The sequence below is a fragment of the Centruroides sculpturatus genome, unplaced genomic scaffold (assembly GCF_000671375.1).
Source record: "Centruroides sculpturatus isolate CEXI.00-Female unplaced genomic scaffold, Cexi_2.0 scaffold780, whole genome shotgun sequence".
Lineage (NCBI taxonomy): Eukaryota > Metazoa > Arthropoda > Arachnida > Scorpiones > Buthidae > Centruroides > Centruroides sculpturatus.
Genome location: NW_019385021.1, coordinates 285,182 through 307,458, shown reverse-complemented (window position 1 = coordinate 307,458; position 22,277 = coordinate 285,182). Strand labels below are relative to the sequence as shown.

Here is a 22,277-nt window from a genome sequence, read left to right as displayed (position 1 = left end):
TAAGTTTAAAAATATGAATCAAAAATTACTATCGAGTAGAATTTATAGCTAAACGCATGAAAAAATTCGTATTTTTTCTGTTTTGAGTTTTGTCATTTCAAACTATTGGCTTCTGTCAGAAAAAGAAAAAGAAAAAGAAATAGAAATTTTGTCAACCAAACATCAAGCCTGTCAAAATCTAAAGAGACGTGTAAATCTTTTTATTGCAACTTTTATAAACGATTCGATGCCCTTTTTTTTATATAAAAGAGAAACAAATCGTTTACAGCAAGAGACTATCCATCACATCTTCAACTTCATTCTGTTTCACTCGTGAAAAAATTAAATTAATTATTGCAAAATGAAATTTATGTTTCGTGCGAAACACAAAAATCAAATTGTCATTAAACAACTTTGCCATAAAGTTATTTATAAAAAAAATAATAATAAAACTGTTTACATGTACAGTACGCCTAATAAATTTGAGCCTGAACTTTTCTTGTAAACAAACATCAACGACTGTTTACATTATAAATATAACCTATATATTGATATACTGTATACATATATTTAAAAAAAATATATTATGTCTGTTATATAAAGAAATTTAAGCTGAAAACATTTATTACTTTGATCCAGAGCATCATAAAATCCAGGAAATGTAGAAATTGATAAAACACTCGAATTAATGAGAAGCGGATATACAGCACAGAGAAACAATATGGAGTCTATTAATCATTATCTCTTAACCTGCAGCGAATTTAAATGAAATTAGCTCATTAATTAATAGAGTTCAGTCAGCGCAACGTTTAAAACGATACCATAAAATGTGTCGTACGTAGGCTGATTTATACTTAGAGGAAATTACTTTTAATTATATTGTTGATTGAAGCGTTGATACCATAATATTTCCTTGTTGATGGAAGCCAGATGGGAATTTTTATCGATCGTGAACCCCGGCGTTAGAGATCGAAGCAGAAAATAAAAGACCAAAATAATATATGTGGTTAGATTGATTGTGTGTAGGTAGAGAATAAGATAAAAGACAGCAATATCAAAATGCATTTTCTAACGTTCCCCGAAGGGAAGAAAATGGAAATGGATCGTTTCCACCAAATTTGGTACGGCAATAGTTCGGGTACGAAATTGATTTTGAGAAAGTGGATAAAGAGATGGGTGGATGGATGTTGTAAGTCGAGTTGGTCCTCTAGTGTTTATCGATCTCGAGAAAATATAAAGCGTGTAATTTGACTTTAAACTAACACAATCGTGTTCTTACACGGTTATGAAAAAAAGAGAAATGAATTAAACTGTCGTTTCAGCTTTGATCTTTGCTCATTTTATATAAAACAGGTTAAATGTCATTCTGTGAAGCTTCAGTGCAAACAAAGTTACACAATGTGCAGCTTGTTTTGGTTAGTTGAGCTGTTTGTCCCTGAGTTCGGGGCCCAGTTTTCTAATGTCTTACTTGTTACAAACAGAACCGTGTTTGCACAATTTAATAACATTTTTAAATGCTATTATTTAAATAAGCATAAAAATTAAAATGGTTTTTCAATCTATAAATTAATTTTTTTCTGTATTTTTTAGATTAAATACGAACATGGTTTAATTTATTTAAATAATAGAACATTTATGAATATTTTAAGATTAAAATCCTAAAATTGCTAACAGTGCCTTTGTTTTTGTTATATTTTTTTGCTATTTATATATAGGCTACATATACATTTGTGTTTTGTTCCGAACCTGTTTAATTTCGTCCTTCAAGCTACTCATTAAATTTGCATAAATTCGCACGGGTAGATCAACTTTTAAGAAAACGTATATTATAATTACTGTAAGCTGTTAGAAAAACAAATCTTATCGATTTTAGAGAAAATATGACCCTGAGAATTTTCGAACAATCCATATTTTCTTAGCATTAGTTATCTGATACCGGATTGCAATAATCTAGAAAGATTTCTTAAAGGGAGTGTCGAAAATTCAGGTCATTTAAGCTTAATTAGCATATCTGAAGAAAGTCAAGAAAGAGGGCAGACAAGATTGTTGACAAATTAATTAAACGAAAACAATTTCAATTTCTAGATTTAAATTAAACTGTGGATAATATCTAGAATCTAGTAAAGTTTATGGGATACTGAACCATATTATGATACACCAACCGACAACAAAAATAGACACCACTTAGAATTCTAAACATTATTCCAGATCGAAAATTTTCGATATATTTTTAACTCAAACTTATAATTTTCTGTCAGGAAAGTTATTGAAAAGGAAATATATTTTGTTCCGCAAGTACCTACGCTATTCTTCTTACAAGTATTATTATTGCTTTTGTTTTTCTTCTTTTTTAATCCATTTTCCTCGTTGAACAACTTGATTAAAATTTTTAAAACCTTACCACGTCAGAATATCACGAAAAATTCTATTCAACTGTGTTCTAGAACTGTTCTAAACCTGCATAAAACTCCAAAGCCGAATATTCACAACTGTATAAAAAATTAATCCACTCCAAAGCTCCAACGTGCAGCGGGATTTCTGGAAACTTTATATTACTCGAGGGACCGGGAGAAAGGCAAACATTCTTCAGTAACACGAGCCTTTCCATGTCGTAAAAGAAAACAGATTCGGTATGTTGAACGGGATTAAACTGTTCCGTTTTATTACTTTTGAAAAGATTTCTACCGAAATCTTTCCTCTTCAGTACCTTACTTTTTAATACGAAAAAGTGGCCGAAAGATTTATTATTTTTAAAAAAATAAAATATTCGTTATTAAGCGAGTTAGTAGTTAGGAAAACCGCATTAAAAACTAATGAATTTTATATGAAACCACCGAAATATACTCACAGCTTGACGGGATAATGGCGACTCTCGTCGGATAACCTTTCTCCGAAAGAAAATCTATGTCACTAGGGCTGAGTTGAGATGATTTCACTATCACCCAACGCTAATCAGAATCAGTCGGAGACTAAACGGGTCATGCAGAAGGGCAAAATCTTGGCCTATTTTACACTCCTGGACGTGACTTGTTTGACGAGTGATCGAACTTGGCGCAATAAGCATTTTACATCCCGCGACGTCGAATATTCACTTGATTGAGGAATGTAATTGTAGTTTTTTCTTATTTATTTCTTTCGTATTTTACACTTCTGGTTTCTATTTACCCAAGCAGATCGGAGCTTTTGTGTTTTTATTTATTTATTTCTTTTTTCCTGATATTGCCGTTCGCGCACTAATTACTCGAAATTGACGATCCTAAATAAACCTCTTCGTGCTAGTTATTTTAGGCTTTAAATTATTAATTTAACCTTCGTCGGGTCTGTGTTTTTGTAGCAAGTTCAGTGCCTCACTTGTCTGGGGATTAATTAGAGCCAATGTAATTGCAAATTGCTAAATGCCGAAGCGTTAAAATCTTAAATGAAAACACGTATTATCACTTTCATTTAATAGAAGCCCGAAGCATTCTTCTTCGTAAAACTTCGAAACGATTCTATTTTTAGACCTTTTAACCTTTTATACCAGAATAAATTCAATCTGTAACGCTTGTCGAGAGTTAAAAAGGCTTTTCCGCATTTATATTTTTCTTTCTAAAAGCATCTGAAAATTTTATATAGGATTAAATTTCTAACGCTTATCCGCCGATATAACGAACTTTTCCGACACTAGATGGCAGCAGCGAAATTTGATTGTTTTAATACATGTCAAAAGTCGAAAATTTTAAATTTTCTTCTTCTTTTCTTTTTTTAAGACGAAGAAATTTGAAATGTTTTAAAAGTTATAATTGCGTTAAGAGGAAAGTATATCTCGGTTAAAAAGCTGAAAATTGTTTTTAAAAAATCAATCAAATATATAAAAATTTAATTATCGAAAGTTAAGAGAGAATTTTTCTATTATTAATGTCGGTTATTTCTCTTAGGAATGTTCTTGTAATTTATCAAAAAATGGCAGGTGTTTCTGACAGGAAACAGTTATTAAAAATGGCGCCGTGAGAATTTAAAAAAAAGGGGCATTAATGCTTCTGGAATAATAATAGTAAAAGAAAAATGTAACAAAGGTTATTTGCAGTTAAAAAATGTCAAAAATTGGAAAAGAAAGGTTTTGTAATAAGAACAAATTTATGACAACCATTTAAATTTTGTAAAATTGTAAGAAATATTGTCAAATGAAATGGTAAATTATTTATGATCTAGCGCCATCTAGTAACTGTTATGTTAATTAAGAACTTTAAATATTTTTATTAATTTGATGACTTAATTAATATTCGAAACATTTCCGCTTTTTTTTGTTAAATCGGTTTATATAATAAACTATATAACATTAAAACATACTTATATCGCGTATCTAGATAACTAACGTCAATTTATTTACATTATATCAATCAATTTAAGAACACTCTAATTGATAATAACCCGACTGGATATCATCTTATTAAAGTACTTTTACGATCAAATTTCGCCATACCTTTTAATACTTTCATAGCCGAATTCTGATCATATAAACATTTTTAATGACGAATTATATAACGCCGCTTGGCATTTTTCGACATTAAAAATAACAAAATACTTGTCGTTAGTATAATAGAATTAACATACGCGGAAAATGCCGGGGAGGAAATGACGAAACGAAAAATCCCGTACGTATCCTGCGGACGTAGGAAGTTTCCGTATTGATGTTATCAAAATTTTAATATGTGATGTCGTATCGATCGCGCCTTGCTTTCTGCTGCAGGTGTGTGCGGTGCGAGCGGAAGGCGAATTCCTACACGAACTCGCCACCACCTGCAGTACATCTCCGACAAATTTTCTAGATTCTCACGAAGGATGTATCGAAATATCTTCTACTTATACGTCAACGTCCGCTCGTTTTTCTGCGCTTAACTGACTGCAGACAATGTCGATATCCACCACACAATTGCAATCTGCACGGTCACAATCCGTCGAGGGAACTGTTCCAATGGCGGGTTTTATAAACTCTGTTAACCATGCGAAAGAAACGAACAACGTTAACAACGCCCTTAAGAATGTTCAATTGATAATGATTATCTGCAGATAGTGGCTAACAATGGCCCTCGACGAGATTGGGGACGACCTATGCATTGAACTGGATCGACTGTTCGCACTTTTCAAATTATTTTCTATACACAACGTCGAGAGAAAAATTGTTTCTTTCTTTAATCGTAATTGTTACCGGTTTGATAAAGATTTGATATATTCTAAAGTTTAATCTGGTTCTTCGACATTACAAACCGAAGTTTAGAGAAAAAAAGAAGCCGCAAAGTAGGAAAAATCAATAATAAAAACTTGTTCGAAAACTCATTTTAAAAAAGGCGTAATTTTCGGCTTCCTTTCATCCTCATAAATATAAATAATAATAATAAACAGAAGATAGAAAGTTTGTAAACTTACCTCACCGAATTGAAGTAAACGTTCCAATCCTAAGGATTCTTTACTTCTCGTTTCCGCCGATTTTTTCCCTTTTTCTAAAAGGAATGATTTAGGAAGCGAAGTAGCCCTACGATTAGGACCGAAATGATTAGAGGAATTATCTTCGGCGGGTGTTTTTGTGCTGGATGAAGAATTTTCGTCTTTTTCTTCGATGTCTGACATCCATATGTTTTTTTCCGAGTTTTCCGCTTTCTTGATAGAATTGCCACTTTCGACTTTCTGGACGTTCCGCCTGGTAATGGGTTGAGAGAGCGGAGTCCTGTTTATTTTCGGTTTTTCTACATGTTCGGGTGTTTTACTCTTATGGGATATGCTACCGATGTCGACCGTGGAGGATTTTTTTAACGAACATTGAACTTCTGATGTTACATTCCCGTTGGGAAGGTTCCTGACCAGATTTGACTTTTTAACGGGGGTGGGAGCGGAGAGTTGTCGCGCGTTTAGCACTTTTCCACTATCCACCGATACCGATCTCATGGGTCGCCTGAAGGAGCGTTCGCTTTTGTCATTTTGCGTAATTTTAGTTGGTAACTTACTTCCCTTTTCCCATTCCGAACCTTCCGGCGAATGTCGGGGTATCGATTTGGGTTGGTCTCTTTCGATGAGAGAATTGAATGATTGGTTCTGTTGATTATCGTTACAATGCAGCGAATTGTCTGCGCCATTTTTTTCCTTCTTATCGCTCGAAACGTAACTGACATTCCTGGTTAGTGTACGTTTCTCGGATGTATTTTTACTGTTGGATGATTTTTCGCTCTTGGTTACGGCTTTGTTTTGGTAGACGGGTCGCGGCACTCCTTTCCTGATCTGTGCAGAATCCCTAACAATACCATTACTCTTTGTGCTTTTATCCGTCTGTCTACAATACGACTGATTTCTAACAAAACCACGAACCGTTTCCGCTTTTTTCGTTTGTAGGCCGTTTCCTTTACTGCCGGAAAGGCTGGAATGGGAACTGGATAGGGACGATCTGGACGACGATTTCGTCTTCATATCACAAATATTACTCTTGGACGGGACCGTACATCTATTACTTACTTTGGTCGTGGGTGGTGGACGAGTAGACGACCTCTCTTCCGTAGTATTTCTTTTCACTTCTAAGGGTTTGCGAACTGATGTATTTCCTATCGATTTAACGTTAGTTGGAACTCTTTGCTGTTGGCAGGATTTCAAAATCGGATTCTTCATGGGAGTCAATGTGTGTTTCACGTGTATACGAGGTCTAGGAATTCCCGACGGGTATGTATTTTGCCTGACAAAACCTTTTTCCTGTTCTTTAACCGGAGTCGTACCATTAGAAACACTTCCGGAGATAGTTCGAGGGTTTCCCTCCGGAGAAAGTTGATGATGGTCTTCCTTTCCATTTGTGACATCAGAAGTATCTTTCGAGTGGACTTCCGAAAGGTTAACCTCGGTCAAATTCAGTTTAATGTGATCTAAACTATCGATATTCCACGTGCAGGACGATTCGACGTTTTCGCTTTCGTCAGCAAAAACACTATCGTTAAGCAAACTGTCGGTAATCCACTTATCCGTAGGTGATTCGCTGTTAGAATCGATGCTTACCTTCCAAACGTGATTATCCCCATCGGAGTTACATAAGTCCGTACAATTCTGTTGCTTAGAGTCCACCGGTTCTAACAGAACACATTTGTTGTCGACGTCCGTTTCGCCGTTTTCCACCGACACTTTAGAATGAACCAGGTTCCGGATGACTCTCCTGTGTGGTGACATGTTCTCCTCGCTGACACTGTTCGCTGTATCCGACTTGGTGTCTGTGTTCGGCCTGACTGTATTGACTCGTGTTCTGCCGCCATCTGGTGTCTCGTTTTTAAACTGTTCGTCGGGAGTGGCGGCTCGGGGCCTATAGGTGCCAAAAACCAGGTGTTCTATATTGGTGTAGGCGGGATCTCTTTTTAAATTAAGGCTTTTTTTATTGCCACTCTTCTTCCTAGTTTTAATCCCTTCGGCCAATTTCATTAACTTGTTTCTGTTTTTGGCAATGCTTAAAAGCGTGGCCGTGTCCATGTTGTTATGCCTATAGGCCATTTTTATCCGGGTACTTTACACATTCTGAAAATACAAACAACAAATAAATATTCTTAATAACTCAGCATGTTTTAGCGTATAATTACGCGTAAAAACGGCAATTTTTCATAATAATAATACTGTTGGATGATGATTAAATCGATTAAATACTTAAAACTTTTTTTCTTGCAAAATTAAATTTTTCCAAATTGTATTACAAATTCTGGATAATGAAAACTCTTAAAGTAAACAGAATTGAATAAAATTAGGGCAAAATAACCATCACGCTAACGGCGAAAGCGACTGAAATTGCTTTACCTAGTTATGATATTTTTTCACGTTAATAAAAATTTATCATCATCATCATCATCAAGAATATTATATTATATTAACAATAATAATCATCTTTATGAGCTTGTTTGTTTATAAACTTTCATTATCCTTATTTTTCTGTATTAAATCCTATAAGAAAAAATTAGAAACAAACCGAAGATGTAATTACTCTTAGCATCAATCCTATAAGGCAAGTTAAAAATAAACAGAATTGAACTACCGTGCAAAGCAGTATTGATGTTAAGTAACATTTTACACGCTTATAATACGTATTTTTAACGTCTCCGTTAATAAAACTCATTAAAACTCGACCAGTAAACATACGAAGATGTAATATATCACGAAACGCTTCCATGACATGTTACGTCTGTACTAAATATAGGTTATAGCATTTAAAAAGGCTCATTTCCGAAACATAGTATGGATAGCAGGCACGTCATTCGTGTAACCATCTAAAGTTAGCTAATCGAAAAACACTACAAAATGGAAAAAAAAACTGAAGGTCGTTAACGCTCTATCCTTTAAGAAAAAATATATATGTATAACAAGATGCAACAACACGGTCATTTACAGTCGTCAGTCTGTTCACGTACGCTTCATTGACACGAAAGATGACATCGAATGAGGTCCATATCGCGATAATGTTATCCGAAATGGCTTTTCGTATGCTAAATGCCGCCAAGAGATTTTGAACGGAAAATCGGGAGTCATTTGTTTCGCGTTAAGAAAATTCCCGTCTTCTTATCGTCGTAGACAAATATTTAACTTTAAACATTCTTGCAATTCCGAGTTTTAAAAAAAATTGTACACCTACACGATCGATAATTCGAGTGCTTTTTTTTATCATAGTATAAAATATATTACGATATTAGTAACGATTATAGATGCTATTATAGTAACAACAACGTGAGTGACTACTTACAAATATTCGTAACACATCTGAATGAACAGGATTTAGGCTAAACTGATGAGCAGACATTCCTCATTATTTGCCAAGCAAAGCTACCGGGACGAGTTTTGTTCGCTGCCAATTTTTTTTTCGTTTTAACGAGACTAATTCGCAATTTATCGAACATCTAAACATAAATAATCGGACGAGAACGGAGTTTTAATACATAAAAAATCTGTTAATCGTCGTAACCACACGTATAAATCATTTTGTTAGCCTTATATAAATAGCGAGCTTCGATATTTGTTCAGTCGGGGAGCAAAACGTTGTTTATGTAGTTCACGAACCCCGACACCAACGATGTGGCGACGGGAACGAAAATATAATTCGAGTGACAAATGTCCTTCTTTTCGTGATTTAAACGTCTGTATTTTACTTAATTACTTTCTTATCTAAATAATTCCACCGATAGCTACGTGAAATGGTTGAAATCTGGTCATTACACGCTCGACATCTCGGCCCAGAGACCGAGTTGTGAGCACCTGTGTCCATTTAGTTCATTTTTGTAGCAGATGCTACGCGACAACAACCGGATTTCGCTTTTGGCGCAACACGCTCTTTTCTCTTTCGTGTCGAACAGGTTTGAGAAGAAAATGTAATTTCATTCGTCTCGATTGCTGAACTTTTTAAGAACTTGTCAACTAGTCACGTGCCTGTAAGTAGTATAATTTTATAACTCGATAATAAAAGTTATATATAAGTTACCGCGGGAAAATAAATACTAAGCGAAGAACATTAGTCTGTATTGTTACTTATCATCACATCCTGTCATTTTCCTCCTTTGATCTAGCTCCCGTAATTAAATAAGTGAAGCTTAAATTGACATTATTAAACTGTTTATGGCCCTTCTTTTTCTTTATAAAAGACTTTCCCACATTTGCCCTACTGGGGCAGATTTGTTTGCAATTATATTTCGACGCGACCGATTTACCTACAAATAAACTGGCGACGTCAAAAAAAGTTCTTTTCTTCGTGCGACCCCCCTTGAGAAGAGGGTGACTAAATTCGGTATCTGTTAGTTATTTCGAGCATCTACGCAACTCGGGACCTCCAGTCCATTTTGCAGGGACGTTGATTTTGCTTGGCTCTTAGCCAAAACTGCTGACAGATCGATAAAATAGCATCATCGTGATGCGGGAGAATGATGCGAGCGAGAAGAAGAGATGAGAGAATAACGTGGGACACAAAACGCGTTCTCGTAGACTATAGTTATGGACGTTTGTTTGACCTTGAAGCGTCCTTACTCCACAGTCGAAACAATACCCATCATTTCGTCTGCTCTAATGATCATTTTCATAAACCGGACACACGTATCGTCTTAGGAAGATACTGTTAAATAACCAGGAAATAATAAAACTAAGGTCGACTTATTAGCGACCCTTAATACTTTCGACATTTTCCTGACTACTGGAGAGATTCGGCTGATGTTTATGCTCTAATTCTTCTAAAATTGCATCAACCTTGTCCTTCGGAGTATATCGTTCACCCATCCACAAATGCGGAACCTTTCCTATTGTCATATTTTCGGTACCAAAAATTCATGTGTTTTTAATTTCTCTACCCTTCGAGACCTCTTTATGAAGAAGCAGGTGGTCTTTGTAAACAGTGAGTCTTTCCTAAATGCGTCTGTTGCATTTTAATAGCGAGATCGTTTTAAATAAGTTTTTTTCCCTCCTACTTCCTTTTCATAGACTTTAATTCGTCACGTTACCCAAAATATATCTACCCTCGAGTGAATTTTATTAATTTTAGAAATATACAATTAAAAAAAGCAGGCGTGTGAGGAACTGGTTACGAAGCACCTATTTAGACTCGCGACTATAAGAAACGTGACATATGTTACGCCATGTATAAATAATCTTCTTGCCAAACAATCGTCGCTTCGTTTCTTCTATATAGTAGCCCTTGTCCCACAAACAGTAACAAGACATATTGTATCTTAGAACACAACTTAAAATGTTGGAAAATTTTAAATGAAATTTTAAGAGGAAGAAATATACCCGACCGGGTCGACGTCCCCCGAATTGGAATGTACCCAAGACATTAAAAAAAGACGAAAACAAAATATTCTGGGTTAATAGTTATTTTAAAATATAGATTTGAATCCAAGAATTAATTTTTTTCTTTCTTTAGTAAAAAAATTACTAAAATCGTTCTTACAACTAAAAACTGTAGTTAGAGAATTGACGTTTAATTTTAAAATCGAGTTTCTCTTCACTCCGTTCGTTTATAGCAATTTATACTCTGGGTTCGGGTTCATTTTAGAATGTAAAACCTTTGCCAACTTCGCTTTTCCGACCCACACGACTTCGTTGTTTAATTTAAATTTTCTATCGTTTAAAAAGTCATTCGGAAATACCGTGACCATCCACAATTATAGCAACTATTGTATAACTTTCGCATTTATCACGATTGTGTGGCATATTTTTACATCTACCTTCACTGATTATAAACAAAGATACCCGAGTCGTTAAAGATACAGAGTTATTTTACGAAAAAGCTGTAAATTTAAAACTCTGTGGACTTAGACAGTAACCTTCAAACGATCTCCGTCTAAACAACCTTTACAGTATTTTAATTGAATTTAAATATTTTATTGTCGCCTAATTCGATTTTGATGGCTATGACGTACCCTGTTTAAAAATTCGGTAAACAAGTAGAGAATTTTCTGAAATTTCTTACCTGTGAAATCGAATCGAACACGTGTAATCACCATTTTCATCTAACATAACTCGAAATCGAGTAGAAAAATCTCACTTAAAAACATTTTTTTAAGGATTGTTTACGAGTTAAATCGGACACGGATTAGAATTTTATCTGTCAGAAAGTTTAAATCGGTCTAAAATGTAAAGAAAAACACGAGAAACAAACACACTCACCTACCTTAGATATAGGTGTTACATAGCATTGTTTAATAGACGAGCGACGGCGTATCTATCCATTTCCATTGTACTAAATTGACATAAAACACATCTCGAACACACACAGCTAACATCTGTTTGTTGAACAAATCACGTGAAAACACGATCGCACTAAACTAGCCGAATAACAATCTGTACGATCTTCGTTTAGTCCGTTGCGCCAAGCGTGCCGTTTGGTTCGACTGTAATCTCGTATACAGACTAGGCAACGGCGAGAATCGGCGAGACGTGGTCCTACGTCGACGCCTCCACCCTGATTGGTAAGAAAGTTCCAGGTACGCGATTTCAAATTCGGAACGCTGACTCAAAAAGGTGGTGGATTTCGCAATGGTTAACATCGTCGACAAACTCGACGACATCCTGCGTTTATAATGCATTAAGAATTTATGTAATCAAAGCACGGAAATTCATCTTTCCTTTATTCATTTAAAAATACATGAAACGTGGCAAACGTGACGCGTGCTTACTAGTCTATTTTCGTGTGACAATAAACAGGAAAATACGGCATTAAGTCACGTGGCCGATTTTTTTACCGTAAATAATTTTAATTTTTTTTATTTAGTAGACAATAATATTAAATTATTAACACTTTTTTTGCTACAGTTCGGCGCAATTCACCTATCTTTCAACGCGTAGAAGCGCAGCAAAAATAAAAATTTTGTATATAATTAGACACGCAAATGAGTTTCCTTAGATATGACTCACTTAATGAATACTCGAATAAATTTGTAAACCAAATTTGGTTTAGTTGTAACGAGTTTTTTAACGCGATTACATACACATTTATGTAATTTTTTTATTAGCCAGATCGAAACTTTTTAGTAGCTCTGGGATTTAGTTGTAAGACGATAATGGTATAGGTGACGAAGAAACTAAAACAAGCAAGAATAAGGCGCCTGGAGACGACTACAAAATTCCAAATAGTGAGAGCGGGGCAGAGCTTGATTGATTGAGACTGCAGAAGCTCCACTTGCAGCAAACAATCTTCTTCTCTAGTCGGTAGAGCTAGTGAAAGACGACGCACACAGTCGACGGTACAGAGAAACACTTCTTTAACATTAGCAGCCAACAGAGACAAAACTAGAAGAAAGCACACGGACGGTAATAATTTAAATAAAGTGAAAGCTATGAAGGTTTCGTTTATAAATGGATCTTCTCCTTTATCTAATAGCAGCGATATCTCGTTGCAAACATATACGCACGTTACGCTATACCAAATAAACATCACCGGGGAGAACAAATCATCCATTTGTTGAACGCAAACTGTCAGACGGAAATGTTGCATCTGCAGTAATTTTACAGCAGAAACGTTTCTGATACGGACGGTTTTTATGCCTCTGTTATAATCATTAACTACCGTGTATATATTTCTACACAGTACAGAATATAAAACGATATAAAAATATATGGGTTGAAACACCATAAGCTGAGCCGTAAAAATGTTAACTGCTGGCAAAATATATTTTAAAAAATTATACCATTTTTCCACTCGTAGCCCGTAAAAATAGATATCGTAATATACTTGTAGAGGGTAAAAGGATAATAGCATATAACCTATAATAACTGACGACGTGCCGTACACAGCTATCAGGATTAACGATCCTTTCATCCACTTTTTTGTGGAGGCGATGGAATTCGGTGTTTGCACTTGGCTCAGCATCGTCAATAAATCGTTTAATTTACTTTTTCTGATCCACATCATGTCTATAGTAGATGCCGATGCCAGACAATGTTCTAATAAAGTAAACGAATACCAGAGAGAATTCTTTTCGGTGTGAACAAACAACCAACTGAAAAAATAGCACAGGTATGCGTGAAGTGTAAACATACCTATTGGGTAAAAACATTCGCTATTTTCCAAATTTAAAAAGCCTAAAGATCGTAAAAGAGAAAATACCGGTTGTAATAGTCTACGAATAGCTTTCGAAGAATCCGTCCTGTAAAAGTCGGTCGTAGATTTAAAGGCCTGTATCCTGATCATTATATCCTGGAATACTGTTTGCTGCTTGCTAGCTTCTCTATGGGTGCAATTTTTCTGGTCTGTGCAGCTCGTATATATAATATTCTATACGAAAACCTAATTAATAAAACATCTGTAGGTATATCTAGCCAATATCGTCCTCCTTTTGTGTTTTTTCATACAGGAAAAAAGGCTTTTGTGTTCTTTTGTGGGTGAAATGACAGATTATCGATAACGCTCCGTGGCAAAAGAGGATTTTTCTGAAAGAAAATCTTTATCCGCACATCTATCAGAGTTAAACCTCAAAGCCTATTTTCTATGGTTTATTTATCCAACTTAATTAAATATCATTTAAGCTCCAAGAACTGGATATTAAATTAGGACAACAAATTATTTTTATAATGAGTGTCATGTGACCTAAATTAATTAAGAGAAATTATCTAAACAGAACGAGAATCAAACAGTTGTAAAAGTGAAATATCTTGAAAAGATTTTTTCCACTTAAAGAGTGATTGATGACCATGTCAACCTGAATTCTTGGAGCATATCCTATTATTTACACCTTTATAAAGATTTAAAATGAATTTTGTGATGTATACAGCTTTTGTACCTCTTTTCTGTGCAGTTTTTTCTTCTTTTAACAAAAGCAAGCAATTTTTCATTAAAATAACTTCAAAAATCTTCATTAAATATTCCAAGATACAAAAATTTAATACATTTTGTAATATAAGATTGTTTGATAAATTACAATTTGTGTTCTATTAATTTATATTGATGTAATGTATCAGATGATGTAAAGTTGAATTTAGCATGTTATAATGGCTCCTACAGAGATGGTAGATATAATAATCTCCTGTTAAATTTATGATAATTGAAACAGGAGGAAACTTTTCTGCATAATATTCCAATTACTGTGTATGAAATATTTTCAATGCTTTATGAAAGGAGCTGTAATTCTTAAATTTAAGCTACCACACTTACAAATGAAGCTTTTCAAAGGCAGTGAATACTATTCAGGTTTACTAAAAATACTTTGAATATGAAACCTGAGATGTTTTTCAAAATAATTTATAGACATAATTCCAGAATGTCTTCTAACTTTGTTGTTATAACCCAAGTTAAAATAAATATTCTAATCAATTAATACATCTACAGATTAATTCATAATTTGACAGTAATTTGTATTCATATACTGTATTAATGTTTTATTAAGATTTAACTTTTATGACAGAGTTTCTTATATTTAATAGCTTTATAATGAATAATATAAAATTTTAAATAAATTTTTAATATTTTAAAAATCTTTTTAACTGAAATACATTAATAATGACAAATTTGATTTTATTAATTCTTTATATATGTGCATGGTCAATGATGTTGCTTAAATGTGTAAATAAGATCAAAAAATTTCATTTTTAAAGATTAAATAATTTATAATTATTATAAATTTTAATTAATAATTTTCATTTAAATTGTTTTTGTAGAATAGAATTACTTTAAATATATGAACTTTAAGCTTTGAAAGCTGATTCTTTTACTTATTTCTCTAAATAAACTTTATGAAAATAAAAGAATTATTTTTCAGTAATTTTTAAAATTTTCAGTAAAACGGAGAAGTAAAACTATTTAAGTTATGTCATATTTCAATTGATAAAAGTAAATACCTTTTCTAAACTTCTATTGATAAGATGAACAATGATAAGTCAGGTAAGTTAACTTGCATCAAGATTACATTTAATTAATTGACAAATTTTATATCAAGATTGTTAACAAAATAATTAGGACTTTAATAATAAATTTAACTGTTATTATTTGAATACAATTAAAAATGTAATATAAACTTTGATAAATTTAGACAAAAAATTTAAATTATTAAACCAAATTATTTGCCTAACAAATGATAAATGAATCTTCAGTAGAACTGGAAGTGCATTTATGAATAAATTTCAGTTTAAAATATTCCAAGTCTGAAGTTTTGGTACTCCAGTTTCAAATCAATACTTCAAATACAATTTTCATATTTTAAATTGCAAAGTATTTATCTCAGTTAAACAAATTTAGAGATTTGTATTCAAAGATTCTAGTAAAGACCTATTTACTAGAATCATTGTATATTTATAATTCTACATGAATAAATCACTACCATTTCATATTTTATCTATTTTTAGACTACATTGCCTAGATCATATATAACAACAGGAAGAGTAAGTTGCTTAAATGTTTCATCATGTAATAATAAAAAACAAATATTCTATATTCGGTTTTAAATATATATTTATTTAAATATTATTTAAACATTTTTCCTTTTTTTTGTATTTGATAAATAAATACCAAAAAATTTTGCATTTTATCAACATTATATCAAAAGGTAAAACCATAACTTAGTCCCAGTCATTACCATCATCATCTCTTTGTAAGGAAGACAGCATGACATCTTGTATCTTTGGTCTAGGATCACTTTCTAAAGTTGTTTGCACAGCTCCTGTCTTAGATAAAATCCATTCCAATTCTAAATAAAATAATATATATACATTGAATTTGATAAAAATTGTCAGGACAAATAAATATTTAAAATTTTACAAAATTTTAAAAAATTCAGTAAAGTAGACAATACATAGGTGTCTTCTTACCTTAGTTTTATCAATTTTATTTATTATTTTTTAATTTTGCCATCACCAGAGAAATATTTTTTATCATTTTACATATTGAGATAGACGAGTAGCCTCAAATGAAAGGTCGACTACACTGTAGAACTATTAATTTTTCTTCATGTGAGTGCAAAGAACAACATAAGATGACACCTATGTATTATCTACTTTGCTAAATTTTTAAAATTTTTGTAAATAATTAAAAAAAAAAAAAACATATATATATAATTTCTTAATTAACACAACTCAATTTTTACTCCTATATAAAATAATATCATCATTATTGCTTTTCATTTTCTAATTCAAAAATAACCTATAAAAATGTAGTGTGTGCTATTCATATTCATTTATGAATAAACAACTCATCACAGCATTGAATATTACAAAGACCAAATGTACATATCAAAATTTAATTATAATTCAGTAATTTAATTGTATAGAATATTCTTTTATTCTATTTAGAATAACAGTAACACTTCCTGTTTCTTTTTACATATAAACCATCTGTAATAAAATATTCATTACTAAATTCTGCAATATTCATCCATTGAAAGTTCCACATTTACTTCATTAAAAATTTGTCTTACAATCTTAAAATACAAGAATGATACTTAAGTTTTAAAACAGTAATAAAATCTTTGAAAAAATATTTTATAATATGTTCATTACTGAACTATGAAAATTAAATTAAATTTCAATTTAAAAAATTACATATTTTAATATAAATAAACTTTACTTTTTTAAACATTAGGCCTATATGAAATTAAATATAAACATTTAACATAGGAAAACATTTTAATAATTATTATAAAAATGATCAACTTATATTTGATACAATATACTGACAGAAAACAATATTTTATTCATAAAAAATGAATATAGTAAATTATGTTTATCAATAATGTAATCTGGCATATCCTGTATAGTATGTATGAATACTTCACATTATGAATATTTTATATTCATGGATTCATATAACAGAGTTTATATTCTAATATAAACTGTGTTCTATGAATCTTCCATGAATCTGTATAACTATACATGAGTATGTATAACTAAATACTAACATATTGCTTTTGAATCAAATAAAATTGAAGCATTTTCATTCTCAAATTGTTTTTATCTATATAAATATACAACTTTGCATTACACAGTAATATGTCAGCATTTAAAAACAGAAAATTAATTTTATATGCTATTATAATGTGCAGAACAATGCCTATAGATATTACATTACCACTATACAGACCACTATTAATATAAATAATTTCTTATTTCAGACAAATAATATCTTGCACTTAAGATTGTCCAGAATGCACTATTTTTAATTTTTCTATTTTATTAATTCTAAAATTTTCCCCACAAGATATTTTATACATTAAAACTCAATGAAAATCATCTTGAGGAAAATAAAAAAAGCAAGAAACAAAAATTTTAGATATTAACTAAGTAAATAAATAAATTCCATATAACTGAATTTAATAATGATTTATATAATCATTAGCAAATTCAGTGTAACTTGATATTATAATTATATTTTTTAGTAATATAAATTAAATAGATTTTAATATTTTTAGATGCTTGTTGTTTAATTTAAATATCTAAAAACATTTATTTAAATTGTATCATGTTTAAATAACTATTTTTCTTATGAATGTACGAGTAAATTAAAGTTAACATCCAGGATGTATTGCTTACAATCCATTCCTCAATACAAACTTTTATCTAGGAATAGGTTTTCTAAAGTATAATATGAGTTTTGATGATTAAAAACAGCTGCTAAATCTTTAATATAATTTTATTCAATAATTAAAATCATGATGATTTGAGATATTAAATTATTTATAAGTAACACTTATATATAAATAATTAAGTATGATAAAAATTCTTAATTATATATTTCTTATTTATCGTTTCTAATAATTTATATATATATTTTGAAATTTATCTTGCAAAGTGGATTAGAGTTCAATAAACAGAAATATCAATTTAAAAAAGGGCCAGAGTATAAAGTTAATTAATGAAGTTTATCATCAAGTTTTGAATTATTATACAAAGATTATCTTTTATTTTATTTATTAATTTTTTTTGTATAAATTCTTACAGTTTTCTTTCAAAATCAAAAAGTCTACATTAAACAAAGAATAATTATTCACATTTTAAATGTGGATAATTATTTTAAAATACTTAAATGAATATTTAAATTATATAAATATTAATTTAATAACAATATGCTTAATTTCTTAATGCCATTTTTCCTGAACTTATCCTAAAGAAATAAAAATGTTAAATAATGATGACAGTATACAAAATACCTTTCTGAATATTAGCTGTATTCTAAAAATAAAAACCAGTACATGACTATATTAAAAAATTAAGAATAAAGATAATGGATTTATAATTTAGATTTTGACATTCTTCTTACCATCAATTTTTAAATTCATTCCTCGGAATGTATCTGAACCAACAAGCTGTTTTTTCATATCTCCCTCAAAATAGACAAATATGGTAGGTAAATTACGATCAGGGAAATTAGGGATGCATGTAGTAGATATACTTTTCAAAAATTTTGTAGCAGGAAATTTTGCTGCCAGCTGTGTTAAATATTGATTAATAAGAGTACATAGAGGAATTCTGAAATTAAAAATAAATAGAATAAATTTCATAATTAAAGTTTTAAACTAAAATTCAACTTACTAATAAGATAAAAATTTTAAGATAGAATTATAAAATTACAATGTCAATAATCATCTTTAAAAAATTTAAATTAATTCTTTATAGTTATTACAAAGAATTAAGTTAACCTAAAATTTTTTCCTAATAAAAAAAAAAATATATTAATTTGTTCTCTGGAAACCTTTTAAATGAGGCTTAGACTCTGTACACACTAGGCGTTTTTCAACGCGCGTTTAAAAGAACCAAGAGTTCTATGTAGCCGTACACACTCAAAAGCCAAGCGCGCGTTAAACGCGCGTTTTGCGAGCGCTTATAGATTTTTGTTAAAACGCGCGTTTTGCGAGCGCTTTACGGGCGCTTTGAGATATATGTGCTGCCATGTTACCGTACATGCGATCGCGCGTTTTGCGGGCGTCAGCCGAGCGCTTTGAGATATATGTGCTGAAATGGAGAACGATCATTTCGATACTGATCTATTTATTGATGAAATCTAAAAGAGACCAACCATCGTCAAAGGATTTTATAGATATTTTAAAAGAATTAAAAAACTTGAATTTATTTTGTCTTAGTTTTGGATACAACGTCGCAAACATTTCATGCGTCAGTCTATCTCGTAATATTGGGTGCACCCAAAATTCTCTTTGCCTCCGCCGTCGTCTTTTATAGCGACGATAGAGGAGCCACACACAAGCAATCACTTCCACATCCATTTCCAAACCGAGCCAGTGCGCATGCTCCGCTAAACGCTCGTCGAACGCCGAGCTAACGCGCGTTAGCTCGGCGTTCGATGAGCGTTTAACGCGCGTTGAAAAACGCCTAGTGTGTACAGGTCCTTAAACTAAAATGGTTATTTCAAGAAGCAAGTCAATTTTTATCTTATATATTGATTATATTTAGTTAAACTTCAATACACATACAAATAAATGATCAAAATAAATATTGAATTACGAAAAAACAATTTTTTTAATTAATTATTTACAGTATATAATTTGTAAAAAATTTTGAATTAAAAAGATAAAATAGTCTAATTTATTCATTCTTTTATCTATCTAATGTTCAATTTTTAATAAAAACTTTCTAGTGTTGAGTTATTTATATACATGTGAGTGTAATAAAGTTTATCTGAAATAAAAACAGATTGTTTGCTTAACAATTTGACAATCATCCTAATTTTTAGTTTGTTACTAATTAATAATTTAATTAAATAATGTCTAAACAATAATTAAAATCTAGAAGTGATTTTACAATTAATCAATTATGATTTTTGTTAGTACTTACAATAAATTTTGAAAGAAATAAGAAGTGATATATCACTTCTTATATATATAAGAAAGTAAATAAATGTTATTTTCTTATAAATTTGTATATATATATAAATTATTGATTTCAGTTGAAATACAATTAAAAACTTCATTATAAATAAAACAAAAAATTATTTAACTTTATTTTGATTATTCAACTTTAATTTATTCAATACACTGAATAATAAATTATATAATATAATAAAATTAATAATATACTGAACAGCATAAAAAATAATGTTTATTAATTTAAATAATCAAAAATATGAATATTTTCTGTAAATCATCAATCCTACTTTCTTACAATAAAATTTTTTTAAAATATGAATTATTAAAGTCAAAAACACTTTTTTAAACATTTTAAAATACGTTAATCTTCATTTTTATAAGCAAAAGATGAAATTTAAATTTTTTTTAATAACTTAAGACTCAAAATATAATAATGTTATTAATACTGAAATATTGTAATGTTAAAAAATAACATTTATTTATTTAGATGCTTGCAACTACTTAAGTAATACTCTTACACATAATAAATTGCATTAAATCAAGTAATTAGTAGTAATCCAATAAAGTTTTAATAGCTATATAAACATACATACATACATATGTATTAAAATTTATATTTAAATTTAAGACTATTGCTTAAGTTATTACAATAAAAATTTGTATTTTAATTTGAATATTTAAATTTATTTCATTAAAAAATGTTTTTAAAATATGTTAAACATCCTAGAATTCTGTCTACAAAGTGCATGTATCTAAGCATTCTTCTTTTAATTAAAGGTCAGCTATATTTTTATGAAAATAATAAAACTATTATTCAAAAAGTAATAGAATTATTATTATTTATCTTAAAATTAATTAGCAACTATTAAAAAAAACATATATTTATATACCTATTCTTTCATAATACTGTACTGTATATAATATTTATTAAAAAAGAATATTTTCTTTTATAATATACAATAATCACACAAATATGTAAATATTGATAATTGCATTTGTTTAAATGATGTAATAAATAGAAAAGCATTTGAATAATATATTTTATAAATGGATAAAAGATATGCATATACAACAAATCTTTCTTATAAAACAACAGTAAAATTGCACTTTACAAAACAAAAACACTTAAAAAATTAAAAATCAAACATACATTAACATTTAGATTATATATTGGTCTAATTATAAACTGATATAAATTCTTATAATGTTGTAAAATAAATCATCTTTTACAAAATTATACAATTATACTAAATTTTATCTGAAGTCCATCAAAAAAATTAAAACTCTCTTTTATAATATTAAATTAATAGCAAACTTTTCTGTGTTTATCTCTTAAGTTAAATGTTAATAAACTATGTTTTCCTTCTAAAAATTTAGTTCACAACTGACATAAATTTTCTAATTATCAGCGGGAGATTATTATTTTTTTAATGCATTAAAGAACAAAGAAAAATACTAAAATCCTCTAAAGTGTTAGTCTATATAGTCAGAATTAAATAAAAGAAAGTCATTAGTTCTTTATTATGATCATCCCTTGTTACATGATCTACTTAACCTTATTCTCATTAATCTCTAAAACTCTGTTAAGTTTCCTTGTATTATCAAGGAAACTTAACACAGTTTTAATCTGTAATATTTTAAACAAAGTTTTTTACTCATTTACTTAATGTTTATTAGAAATAATTTCTTTATTGATGCATCTTATTTTCTTTCAGTTAACACCTAATTATTATTTATTTAATTTTTATTACTTAAGTACTAGAACAATATTACTTTGATAAAAAATGTTTATTTCATTTTAAACTAAGACCAAAGTATTGTCAATTTATATATTAATGTATGTATCATAAATTATTTGTTTCATCAATTTATTGACTATGCTTTAAATGTTGTAATGCTTTAAATTATTTCCAGAATGATAACGAAGTAATTTTTATTTTATTTAATAACTTCCTTAACATTAGAAATTCAAATTATACACAATGATTCTTCAAAGTTTGAATTACTTTTTATTAAAAATATATATAT

The 22,277-nt window shown here is 30.2% G+C and overlaps 3 protein-coding genes across 6 annotated transcripts in view; all 3 read right to left on the bottom strand.

Moving 5' to 3' along the window:
- LOC111633534 (spermatogenesis-associated protein 13-like) overlaps positions 1-12,124 on the bottom strand; it is a 47,380-nt gene extending 35,256 nt beyond the window's left edge. The window contains exons 1-2 of one of the 3 annotated variants that reach the window (XM_023378113.1): positions 11,614-12,124; positions 5,386-7,497 (exon numbers count right to left, since the gene is read on the bottom strand). In XM_023378113.1, coding sequence (XP_023233881.1) covers positions 5,386-7,473 — 2,088 coding nt within the window. In that variant the 5' untranslated portion in view covers positions 7,474-7,497; positions 11,614-12,124. The remainder of the gene's footprint in view (positions 1-5,385; positions 7,498-11,613) is intronic. The other 2 variants (XM_023378114.1, XM_023378115.1) reach the window with 2 other exon arrangements.
- Positions 12,125-12,422: 298 nt separating this feature from the next.
- On the bottom strand, positions 12,423-14,299 carry LOC111633548. Its single transcript, XM_023378136.1, has one exon. The coding sequence runs from the start codon at positions 13,634-13,636 to the stop codon at positions 12,455-12,457; it is 1,182 nt and encodes a 393-aa protein (XP_023233904.1). The 5' UTR covers positions 13,637-14,299; the 3' UTR covers positions 12,423-12,454.
- Positions 14,300-15,871: 1,572 nt separating this feature from the next.
- LOC111633545 (phosducin-like protein 3) overlaps positions 15,872-22,277 on the bottom strand; it is a 66,443-nt gene continuing 60,037 nt past the window's right edge. For both annotated transcript variants that reach the window (XM_023378135.1, XM_023378134.1), the window contains exons 5-6: positions 18,689-18,897; positions 15,872-16,124 (exon numbers count right to left, since the gene is read on the bottom strand). In XM_023378135.1, the coding sequence (XP_023233903.1) occupies positions 15,997-16,124; positions 18,689-18,897 (337 nt within the window). In that variant the 3' untranslated portion in view covers positions 15,872-15,996. The remainder of the gene's footprint in view (positions 16,125-18,688; positions 18,898-22,277) is intronic.

Bases quoted from the DNA above. Each gene is read 5' to 3' on its own strand.
- LOC111633548 (XM_023378136.1), bottom strand. From the start codon at position 13,636: ATGATCAGGATACAGGCCTTTAAATCTACGACCGACTTTTACAGGACG.